We start from the raw sequence: 12,252 nt of genomic DNA on the forward strand, positions 1-12,252 counted from the left end.
ACAAATACACACACACCTCTCTATATATAGATAGGTAGGTAGATAGATAGATAGATAGATAGATAGATAGATAGATAGATAGATAGACTGGGATTATTTCAAATCAACAGAGAGAGAACTGACATCTTAACAACATTGGTATTCCAATCCATGAACATGGTATATTTCTTGCATTCATTAGGGCTTTCTTTTATTTATTTTAGTAATGTTCTGTATTTTTTAATGCAGAAATTGCATGCTTCTTTATGTTTTATATTTTAGTGCTGCTGTAAGTGAGTTAGGATCCAGATTTAAGGAACTTTTAGCACTCCATCCATCCTTTGATTTCTTGCCATCAAGCTTACATGTATCAGGTGATTGCTATGCTCTTTTTTGTGTTCTGGTGACATGTGTGGGTGAATTTTAAATCACCTTGTTTATTCTTCAGAAATCCTGAGATTTGAGGGGAGCACTTCGTTCATTTGCTTGGTTTGGCCTGAGAGAAGAGAGACCTGGGCTGGGCTTCCCTCCACTCTCTCAATCCAGAGGCCGTTTTTTGAGCTCCACTCCCAGACACAGGGGAAGCTGGAGGTTCAGTGGGAGGACATTTGAAGAGGAGGGACCTCAGTATCAAAGACTGAGGTATGATCTGTCGGGGCTCACTGAAAATGGTTTAGGAAGGCCATGGAAGGCCATGCGGGCAGCATGGATAGAGGAGTGAGTGGAGTGAGGCCATGAGGAAGCTGGAAGAGTCGTTGTTCGGCAAATAAGCCATGAGTGAACTGTAAGCACAGCAGAGAGAGAGCTCTGGGCAGCCAAATGATCTCCTCTGGATTACCTGCAAGATGCCTTGACTAACGAAGGCCAAGAGGCCTCAAGATCAAAGGGAGAGGGAAAGAGTAGGGGAAGGAGTGAGAGAGAGGCAGGGAGGGAGAGAGAGAGAGAGAAAGAGTGGGGAGTAGGACAGGCTTCAGATGCTGCACAGATCTGGACCATAGGCTAAGGTCACTTTTGCAAAAGCTGTGACACAGCTATTTGTACCCAAGTGGTGTCAATACGCAGATAACTGGCTACTTCCAGAGAAGAGAAGAACTCCCACCAAGACCCCTCTGTTTAAAGCACAGGACCCAGATCCAGGGTGTGCTCACCCACTCTGCTCCAGGAGCTATGGTGGGATTTTATTCCTGTCATTCCCACCTTGAAGGAAGGCTTCTGATCCCTAATTTACAGAGCAGGAAGCTGAGGCACGGAGAGGTGGGACTTGTCTGTCACTTTGTAAGGTGGCAGAATGTGGAGTGCTTTGGAAGCCTGTGCTCTTTTGTTATAGTTATAGCTGATCATCTACAGGAATTCTTAAACATTTCATTTTAATGAACAAATAATAATTACATACGCCTTTTTAAGTATGGTGTGATATTTCGATAGGTTCACATTTTAAGGAGTGATCGAATCAGACTAATTAGCTTATCTATCACCTCAGATATCTATCATTTCTTAGATAGAATGTTTAAAACCCACTCTTTACAATTATTGTGTCTTTTGCAACCATGTGGATAAACCTAGAGGATATTATGTTAAGTGAAGTGATCCAGGCACAGAGAGACAGGCACTGCATATCGCACTCATATGTCCAACCTAAAAACGTCAAACTCATGGAAGTAGAGTGGTGATTATGGAAGGTTGTAGGGCTGTGTGGAGAGAGGAGAGATGCAGGATAACAGCATAGTTTTCGTGTTGCTAAGGATGGGCTCTGGATGCACAGTAGGGTGACCTAGAGGATTCTTCCTTCTACTGGACCAGCCAGCTCTGACTTTTCCTCAGCCTCAGAGGGGCCATGACCTCTCCAACCAGAACCAGTCTTGGCAGCTTCTCACTTTTGGATCTTTATCTTGGTGTACTCACTGGTGATGCTCTGGTGCTTCTGTGGGTCCCTGGGCTTCACCCCATGGAAGCTGAGGGATGCATAATGGATCTCTTCTTTCTCCTCTGAGGAGAGGGCAACCACAGATGGGAGAGGCTGTTGTGAGGAGCTGTCATCTGGCGGGGATTTAACCAGGGGACTCTGTGTGGGACAGAGAGAAGGGAGTCAGGGCAGAGTGGTGTGGACAGGGAGGGGCAGAATCCAGGTGGAAGCCCATGAGTGCCTGCTTCCATCCCTCCAGGTGTATTTGTGCTGGAATCTCCTTCATTCATACTTCTTCAAACATTGAATATGGAATGACCACCTAATCCCATTCACAGCTCCATGAAGAAGATAATGATTTTTTGTCTCCAGTTTATAGATGTGAAAACTGAGGTTAAAATCACCACGTAGCACACCAAAACTACCTGGTAAATCCAGAATTGGATCTACTGCTCTCTGACCCCAATTCTAATGTCTCCCATGTGTGAGATCCTGAGCTGGGTGCTGGATATACCATGCAGACATGGCAGACAGACGACCTTGTCTCTTGCAGCTCATTTGTTAATTGAAGTGGTGGCAATAAATTAATAGTCAAAAAGTATCTAATTGTGGATTACAGTGATCAAGAACAAGGTGAGCGAGGAGGTGTCCTGATGCACACATGGCACCTGTATTTGAAGGCTCACAGCTTGATTGCGGGGAGGGTGGGAAAGCAGACAGTCAAAGAAATTGTATTCCTCTGATAGGAAGAATAACAACCTCCCAAAATTTGCACAGCCTAGAACCCCTGGAATCTGTAAATATTTTATCTTTCATGGCCAGAGAGATTTTTTGGACTCTTTTAAAAAAATTAGTTATATAGATTAATAGGATTCACTTTGGTAGATTTATATAAGCCTATAACATACTTTAATCATTTTCACTCTCACATCATAGCCCTTACCCCACTCTCCCCCCTAGTTTCATATTGGGGGAGAGGTTTCAATGTATATAATATATTTTGATCGTATCCATTCCCCCATTCCCTGCCCTCCTCCTTAGTCTCCTCCTCCTCCTCCTTATTCTCTCCTCTTGTCTAATAATAATCTCCCTTTTACTTTGTTATCACCTCTTTTAGATTCCACATATTATGGACAATATGCAATGCTTATCTATCTGAGTGAGTCTGGCTTATTTTGCTCGACACCACCGTCTCCAGGTCCATCTATTTCTGGTAAGAGGGACTTTGAGGATAGGATTAAATTAGGGACATGGAGATAGAGAAGTGATCCTAGAGTATTTGGCTCAGCTGATGTGATCATAAGGGTCTTCACAAGTGAAAAGAGAGCAGAGAGAGATTAGTAGATGTTACTCTAGTGTCTTTGCAGATGGAGGATGGGGCTCTGAGCCAAGGAAAGCAGGTTTCCTCCAGAGGAGGCAAAATGAAGGAAGATAGATTCTTGCCTGAAGCCTCTGAAAAAAACCTGCCCTGCCTGCTTTGATTTTAGCCCAAAGAAACCCATGTTGTATGTGTGACTTCCAGAAATGTAAGATAATACATGTTTACTATTATAGGCATGATATCTGTGGCAAATTGTTACAGCAACAACAGGAACCTGATACAGACTCACATGGGGTGAGATCCCCATGTGATGGATCCTCCCTGGGAGGTGTCCCCTTCAACTACACCTTTCTCTGCCACACTTCCTAATAACAGAACAGCTTTATGAAATTGTTGATAACTATTTAAAGTACTGAACAGCTCAGGTAACGCATCAAACATCAGTATCCAAACAACGGGCTATTGATGAGTGTTGGTTGTTATCTTGTGAGCTTGTGGCTAACTAGAAGCTGTGGTTCACTACCACTTCCTGGAATCATAAGAGTCCCGTACCACATATCATTGGCCCCAGAAAAGATCAAAACTCAAAATCTGGAGTACAGATTCTACTGAATGCACAATGGTAAAGTAGGAAAATATTAAATGGAAACATTGCAAGTTGTGACCCTCTATACTTGAAACTCCCACTTCCTTGTCCAAATGCACACAAAACCCAACACTTGGAGAATGAACACCTTTTTCTCCTACAGTGGATTGGCGTGTCCATTCTTCTGGCTGCTCGGCACAAATGCCTAGACTCACTCCTCATCCTCTCCTGCACTTCCACCTACTCCCAGGCCACGGTGAATCCCCTTTGCCTCAACCTCAGCGTCCACCCCACAGTCAGCCCTGGAACCAGGGCCATCGTCTCCTACCTAAAAAGCTTCACCAGCCTCATTCTAACTGCCCTGCCTGTGCCCTTCCCCAGCCACACAATGTCTGTACACAGTGGCTAGAGGGACTCCTGAAAATGAAAGTAGGGTTATTTCTTTCTTGTGCTCAGAGCTCTCAGGCCTGCATGTTCAGACCCGAGTTGCACATGTTCAACTCTTCCAAACTTGTTTCCTTGGTCAGCTATTGCTTCCCTCTCTGGGCACATGGGCCTCCTGTTTGCTCCTTCCTCTACTCACTGGTCAGCCTCCTGTTTCTGAATATTTGCACCTACTCCTCCCTGCACCTCTGGAGCAACCAAAGGGTCAGCTCTGGAGCCATCTGCATCATATGTAGAAACCAAAGTCCACCTACAGAATGAGAGAGAATGCTTGAAAGCCATACATCTGACAAGGGACTAATAACCAGAATGTAAAAAGAACCCCTACCACTCAACAACAGAAACCAAATCACTTTATTGGAAAAATGGATAAATAACTTGGATAAACATTCTTCCAAAAGATATACAAATGGCCAATAAACTACAAAAAGATGCTCAATGGCACTAATTATTCAAGAAATAAAAAGCCAAAATCATAAACAAGTATTGCCTCACATTCACTAGGATGACCACTACTCAGAAACAAAATAAAACAGAAGTTAGCAAGTGTTGGCAAGGATGTAGAGCAATGAGAATTCCTACATACTATTGCTGGGAACATAAAATCGTGTATTCACTGTGGAAAAATATCTGGGTGTGGTGACACAGGCTTATAAACCCAGCACTCTACGAGGTAGAGACAAGAGCACTGCAAGTTCAAGCCCAGCCTGGACAACTTAGTGACTCAGCCAGACCCTGTCTTAAAATAAAAATTAAAAAATAAAAAGCTGGGAATATAGCTCAGTGTGAAGGCCCTGGGTTCAATTGCTAAGAAAGAAAGAAAGAAAAAAAGAAAAAGAGAGGAGAGAGAAAGAAGGAAAGAAAAAGAGGAAGAGTTGCCACCTAACCATAGATCCAGAAATTCTACTTATGAGAATATACCCAGAAAAAGGGAAAAGGATCTTGACAAGGTATATGCACATCTATGTCCACTGTAGCATCATTCACAACAGCCAACAGGTGGAAGCAACACAAATGTCCATCAGTGGATAAATAGGTAAAGAAAATGTGGTGTAAATACATACGATGAAATACTATTCACTCATAAAAGAAGACAATTCCATTGCACGCTACAATACGGATCAACCTTGAGGATATTGTGCTAAGTGAAATAAGCCATCACAAAAAGACAAATACTGCATACTCCCACTTAAATGAGGTAAGCAGAGTATCCAAACTCAGACAAATATAAAGCGGAGTGATGGTTGCCATGGACTGGGTTGGGGGAGGGCTTGGGCCTGTGAGGAGCAGAATGCGGTGTTGTTAATAGACAGAACTTTAGTTTTGCAAGATGTAAAAGTTCTAGGATTTCTTGTACAGCTGTACACTTAGAAATGGTAATGGTGGTAAATTTACGGTAAATTATTCTATAAGAGGTGATACATAATTTTTTAAAATGCTCCAGCCATCTCCTCAGTACTTTCTGTTCTATGTACCGTTCATTTCCCCAAAGTATGTCTCTATCTTTTACGTCATATTCATTTATTTTTGGTTGGTTGGTTGGTTGGTTGGTTCGGTTACATCCACCATCTAGAATGAAACCTGATTAGCCCAGGGTTTTCTGGTGCTTTTCACAGATGGTTACTGCCAGCAAGGACTCAAGAATGCTGCCTGAGTGAGTTCATAAATTCACTGTTACTCAAAACCCTCCAAAAGTCACACTCTGCATCCAACAAATAAATAAAAAAAGTGTATCATTGAGACCACAGAATAAAGGGTAAACAGGAATGAATATGTGGAAATGCAGCACAAAAGTATTTGAGGTGGAAGGAACAGCCCAGGCAAAGCCCGGAGGTACAAATGACCTTGCTCTCCTGGAGTGGGAGGCAGAAAGTAGACTAAAGGCAGGCCTGGGATTGGGGTAAGGAGGTGAGGCACCCCCTGAGATCAAAATGTCACATGGCACCAAAATTCTCAGTAATTGAGATAAATATACAGTACTTAAAATCAGAATGAATGCAAAAAAATTCATGCAGGACAAAAATTAAATAAACCCAGCATTAGTGAGAATGCCCTGCTGAGTCAACTGTAGTCTCAGACAAAGGAAAACAATGTATGCTCCTACTTATATGTTTGTATGTAATCTGAATGGTCAGTTTTTTCCAGAGCACTGAGATAATTAAAATCATTATTAATTTAAATTTAAATGTAATGTTCTTAAAGCATTGTTTTAGGTTTAAAGATGTTATGTACACCCAAAACAGAATTTATCACCATTTTGCTTTCTTTTTTTTTTTGTTTTTCTCCTGTACCGGGAACCGAACTCACGACCTTCCGCTTGCCAGGCAGGTGCTTTTGCCAGTGAGCTAAATCCCCAGCCCCCCATTTTGCTTTCATGGAAGCAAACGCAGCGATAATGTTTTCAAAATCTACTTCTTTGCCTCGCCGATTTCCATGCTCAACAATTTCTTCTGACAACCTAACAGCCTTAAAAGATTTTTTAAACCAGCTTTGGTTTATTTGATTTGTAATTATCTCAAGTTTTTGATACCTGCTCATGATGGATTTTTAGAGTAATTTTGAGTTTTTAAAAAATCATGCATTAAAATATTACAAGTCTTAGGTACTGAAATTTGTGGCACCCCTTAAAGTGTGCATGCTAGGCAAGCACCTCACTCACCTGACCTTAATTCCAGCCGTGGGGTAGGGGGTTGAGATCTGAGGCCCAGCGTACATGTGGGGACTGTGGGCTGAGCAGTTTGGCTGTATTCTTTAGGTCAGCCCTTGGGTCCAATTTGACCCACTGCCTGTTTTTATAAATAAAGTTTTATTGGAACACAGTGATACTCATCATGGACATACAGTCTATGGCTGTTGTCCTGCTGCAGTAGCATAGCCCAGTAGCTCCAACAACCACTTGTATGGTCCACAAGGGCAAAAATATTCACTACCTGGACCTTTACAATGGGCGTGGGGTAGCAAACACATGTTCAGATGCGGAGGAACTGGGCCATGGTAACTTTTGGAGGATCACTTGGGTGGGGAACAGGGAGGTGAGGAGGCCCAAGAAAGGCATGCTGTGTCCTTAGCAGTGATGAGGTCAAGCAGGGGAGGAGGACTAGTGCTGCTGTTGAGGAGGAAGAGGAGACATGACACCATGACATTTTAGCTGTGACAGAAGGGAGGACAGAGAGGAAGTGTCTTCCTGCTCCTGCATGGCCTGGGGGAAGCGAAGGGGTGGGAGTTGTCTGAGGTCAACCAGATGGCAAATCGGTGGTCAGGAGTTCATGGGAGGGGTGGGGGAAACCTTGGGCAACACTGGGCAAAGCAACCCTGGGGCCACCACTGAGGAGGTATTCTGGCAGGGTGCAGGGTATGAACGCTGCTGCGTCACTCACCTGTGAGGCTGAACTGCTAGTAGTGTCTGGATCCCTCCCACTTGCTGCTGGTTTCGCAGATTTCTTTCTGCAGGACCATGTTCTGAATGGAGACATGGGATGGGGAGGGCTTTCATCCTGGTGGGAGTCCCTGTCCTGGGGAAGCCTGACCTGCCTCCCCCGGCCACCCTTTTCCTATTAAGGTGCTGGGATGGGGCTGAAGCTGGAGAGGGTGCCCTCATCTTGGAGGCCTCTGTATTAAGATGGCAAACTCAGTCAGATGTGGTCATGCTGCCAGAGTCTGGGAGGCTGAGGCAGGCGGATCACAAGTTTGAGCCCAGCCTGGCCAATTCAGCAACTTAGCAAGACCTTGTCTCAAAATATAAATATAAGATGGGGAGGGTATTCTGGGACAGTAGCTCAGTGCAAAGGCCCTGGGTTCAATCCCCAAAACCTGAAAAAAATATTAAAACAGCAGCAAAAGGTACTCTTCCGAGCTCTTGGCAGCTTGCCATGGCCTTGGCCTCAGTCCCTCCAGCTCTGTCACCTGTCACCTGTCATCTTCCGGGGCTCCCCTCTTTCGCAGTTTGATGCTCACATGACTAAGATGATACAGAAGGACAGGAAGAACAGGGTTGCAGCGCCCGCTCCTGCGATGGCCCCCAGCGTCACTCCAGCCACTCCTGCCTCTTTCCGTGGAAGCCCCTCTTTGTCTGCTGACAGGAGAGCCGTTGTGCTGAGTCACTGCGGGGGGACCCTCCCTCCTCCCCTTGCACTCTCCGTGGGACCCTGGACTTCCTCTTTCCCGCTGCTTTCCTGGAAAGGAGAACAGGGGAGGGGAGGGGCAGGGGCAGGACTCCGGGGAGGACAGCTAAGCATATAAATGCTACTGCAACTTGTCATTATTTAACATTTGGAATTTTTCTCATTGTGGAATATATTTTGTGATCATTCGTGGAAGATTTTTTGCATCTTAATATTATGATTATTTTACCTGATTACTGAGGTTTTTGTTATCGTGGTAGTTCTGTTTGATTGTTGCTTTTGGTGTTTTGGCTTCTTCTTAAATTTTGTGCCCAAGGCAAATGCCTCGTTCTAGTCCTGGCCCCCAAAAGGACCACGATGCCCCAAACACCCCTATCTCAGGCCCCATCCCCTCTCCCCGAAGAGCTCGCACTGCCCTTCCTCCAGCCTCACCCTAAGCCATGCATTGGTCCTGCAGGAAGAGGACAGAGAGGCCCTGAGTAGAGGGAGAGTCCAGGCCTCACAGTGGAGCCACAGCAGTGGCGCCCCCGCCCCCACCCCCACCCCCACCCAATGAAGCTGCTGTCTAGGGCAGGTGTTGGCCCTGTCCCAGCCCCTCTGTATTCCATCAGTCACTCACTCTTCAGGGACAGGCTCAGCGAGATGTGCTGGGAGCCCAAAGAGTTCTGTGCTCGGCAGGTGAATTCTCCTTCGCCCCTGAGGTGCTCTGGAGTCAGCTCCAGCACCCCAGGGTTCGCCGGCTGGGAGGGGCACAGAACCAGGTTTCCCCAGGACCAAGTCAGCTTGGCAGGCGGGTGGCTGTCGACCGCACAGAGCAGGCGCAGAGCTTGGCCCTCCACGACAGGAAGGGAGGAGCCGTTCTCCAGGGCTGTGGGTGCTGCAGAGAAGATGCAGAGGATCAGAGTGATGACAAGATCCAGAGAAGGGTTACTGAAGTCCAGAGACAGGGACAGACTCACAGACACTGACGGAAGTACAGGAAAACACACGCTTTCACCCGTGTGGGCAGGGATGTAAATCTGTCCCCATCATACAGGACAACTTGACCCTCAAGCTCAAAATTAGAAAGAACAGGTGACTTAGCGATATTTTATATTTAGAAGCTGCTCACACACACACATTTATGGAAGTAGATACAAGACTACTCATCACACACTGTTGTTAGAAAAATGCAGTCAGTGCCACGACTGTCCAGTGGCACGGAAACAGGTCCCTCTGTGCAACAGGCAACGAGGTCAAGGAGAACCGGGACCGTGTGTCTCTGATCCTCAGGGGGACAGACCAAGCCTCAGCACAGCCTGTGTGGTCATGATTACTTCTGGAGCCAGACTGCTGTGTGTTCTGAGGGTGTGTGTGTGTGTGTGCGTGTGTGTGTGTGTGTGTGTGTGTGTGTGTGTCTCCTTCCTCCAGCACTTGGATCAAAGCTATTGGGGGATAAAGAGAATGGCTGGGGTGGACCCTGAGGAAGGATCTGGAAAGTTCAGTTCTGCTGTGTGAAAGATCTCCATCCTTGCGGGGCTGAGGGGTCTGTGCCAGAATCTGAAGTCGGGGAGGTGTTGGTGGGGACAGAGTTTGAAGTGACTGCAGGCTGTGGATAGGAGGAGCCACTGGGCCCCCCAACAAGGGATCTCTGTGACTAGGGTGCATCCAGGGTGAGGAGGACCTGCCCTGCCTAAGGTGAGGAGGACCCGGCCCACTCACCCCAGCCCCAGGGAGGCCCCGTACCCGAACTAGCTCCCTGGGCAACAAGAGTTACAGTCAGGTTTTGTGGAGAATCTGAGGCAGGAAGACACGGAAGGGCCATCAGTGGTGAGGATGGAGGATATCATCCTTGTCCCCAGGAGCTGCAGACAGTGGGGAGGGGGCTGCATCCTCCCACCCCTGACCCACCCCAGATTCCAGCAGGAAACCTCCCTCCTGCCCCCAGGGACTCCTCTCCTGGTAGCCCTGCTCCCCCCCAGCCCCGCCCAGCTCTCACAGGAAAGGTTGAGATGCACAGTCGTCCTCTTGGTCACACTGACCGCGGGCAGAGTCACCTGACAGGTGAGGTTGGTGCCGTGGTCCTGGGGCCGCGGGGTGAGGGTCAGCACTGGGGAGCTGGTGATGTTGGGACCCATGTGGGACACAGAGGGCCCCACCCAGGAGAAGACGGGGGGCGTCCCGCGCTCACAGGCCCAGGGCACAGAGCAGGTCAGGGTGCTGGCGCGGCCGGGTACCAGGGTCCCCGGGATGAGGATGTCGGGACTGTGGGTCAGGTCTGGTGAGGAGAGGAGACAGAAGGATCAGGATGGAGGCTCTGGGCTGTGACCTTGAGGGAACCTCAGAGCCTGGCCCCGCTCTTCCCGGAGCCCTACTGCTCAACCCCTGAATCCTCTCAGGGCAGGTCCATCCCAGCTCTGCCCGCAGCCCTGTGACTTCCCCTCTGGCTGCTGCTGAAGCCCGGACCTTACCAGTCACACGCACAAAGAGAGGGTAATACGTGTAAGTATATCGTGTCTTTCCTTTCTCCAGCCGAAAGACAAATGACCCCTTATCCTTCTTCCTGGCATCTCTGATGTCCAGGGAGCAGTTGTTGGCCCCGGGGTCTCCAGTGAGGTGGAATCGGCCTTTGGCTTCCTTCTGCACCTGTCGATCTGGATCATTTGTGGCCACTGGAGCAATTTGGCTTGTAGGCACACCCTTTCTCCGGAACCAGCAGCCATATGCCGGATCCCACTCAGTCCCGTCTTCATCGGGGTAGCTGACCTCACAGGGCACATGGACACACAGGCCCTCCTGCACCGTCACCGAGCTCTGCACCTTCAGGGAGTAACACCCTATGCTCGCCCCGTCCTGCGCCCAGAGCAGCAGCAGCAGAGGCAGCAACAGCAGCAGCAGCGGCAGCATGTCCGGCTAGAGCTGCGGTCCCGCCCAGTGGAGTCTATTTAGCGCCACTCTTCTGAGGAACTCAGAGTTACAAGACCTTTAAGAGGCCCCACAGGAAGAGTGGTGCCTCCTTGTGGGAGGAGCTTCAGATTAGCCACTGTCAGGGCCCAGTCAGCCCTTGGGATCAGCCACCCACCATCCACATCCACTCCTGGGACCCGTGACCAGAGGTGCGACAGACTCCCCAGTTCGCCCCCCTGCCGGGACCCACCCTGTCTCCTCCCTCCCTGCTGAAGTTCTTCCCCCTGGGTGACATTTTCTGTAATGTGAAAATAGGTCTCCTCTGACTGGACCCCTGAGTCATCCCTGAGGCCATCAACATTTGTGGAGTCTGAGACCCACGGACGGAATGGACGGAGGCCCAGTCATGTGAGCAGGAAACCTCTTCTCCCGTGCTCAGCAGCCCCCAGGGTGGACAGGCCCTCCTCACACAGTGAGGTCAGTACAGCAGGCTGGGCACTGTCCTCAAGGGGCTACTGTCCAGTGGGGAAAACACAAATCTTCCAGCATCCAGTGCACCCAGAAGTGTCAGTGTGGGGCACACAGTTGGAGTGTAAGTTTGATCTCACTCAGGTTGGATGATCAGTCTCAGGAAGGCTGAGCAGAGGTGATACTGGGGTAGGGGTGAGCATTCTGAATGTTAAAACATAATGAGGAACTGGAGGGGAACCAGATTCACAAGAAGTCTGAGGAACTGAGGTGGTCACTCTTGTACAGCAGGGCTTGGTGGGGAAGAAAGTCAAGAGGGAACAGGCGTATTTTGAAAGAGGTAAACTTTTGTTCTGCAAGACTGAATTTCATGCTGGAAATGAAAGTCAGGGTATTATGGTTTATATTTAGATGTCCCCAAACACCTCCTACATGCATTTTGGGGGCTTTTAGGAGGTCACGAGATTTGGGGAACATGATACTCATCAATGGATTACTCCACTGATGAGTTTATACTTAAATGTGTTGTTGGAAGGTGAAGCCT

At 48.0% G+C, this 12,252-nt stretch overlaps 1 protein-coding gene across 11 annotated transcripts; it reads right to left on the minus strand.

The window, feature by feature from the left end:
• Positions 1-1,325: 1,325 nt before the first annotated feature.
• LOC102018035 (sialic acid-binding Ig-like lectin 8) lies at positions 1,326-11,304 on the minus strand. 11 transcript variants are annotated; one of them, XR_001232332.1, is made up of 8 exons: positions 10,805-11,304; positions 10,333-10,611; positions 10,080-10,130; positions 8,974-9,231; positions 8,188-8,305; positions 7,611-7,692; positions 6,893-7,019; positions 1,955-2,041 (listed from the first exon to the last, which is right to left on the minus strand). XR_001232332.1 is itself a non-coding variant. In XM_005412701.2 (7 exons), the coding sequence occupies exons 1-7, from the start codon at positions 11,238-11,240 to the stop codon at positions 1,850-1,852; spliced, it is 1,407 nt and encodes a 468-aa protein (XP_005412758.1). In that variant the 5' UTR covers positions 11,241-11,303; the 3' UTR covers positions 1,326-1,849. The 11 variants fall into 11 exon arrangements, 9 of the variants coding, with proteins under 9 accessions (XP_005412758.1, XP_013364342.1, XP_013364341.1 ...); XR_001232331.1 differs by having other exon boundaries at positions 8,188-8,405; XM_005412701.2 differs by lacking the exon at positions 6,893-7,019 and having other exon boundaries at positions 1,326-2,041; positions 8,974-9,222; positions 10,805-11,303.
• Positions 11,305-12,252: the final 948 nt, after the last annotated feature.

Source organism: Chinchilla lanigera, unplaced genomic scaffold (assembly GCF_000276665.1).
Source record: "Chinchilla lanigera isolate Chin_1 unplaced genomic scaffold, ChiLan1.0 scaffold00157, whole genome shotgun sequence".
In the NCBI taxonomy this organism is placed as follows: Eukaryota; Metazoa; Chordata; class Mammalia; order Rodentia; family Chinchillidae; genus Chinchilla; species Chinchilla lanigera.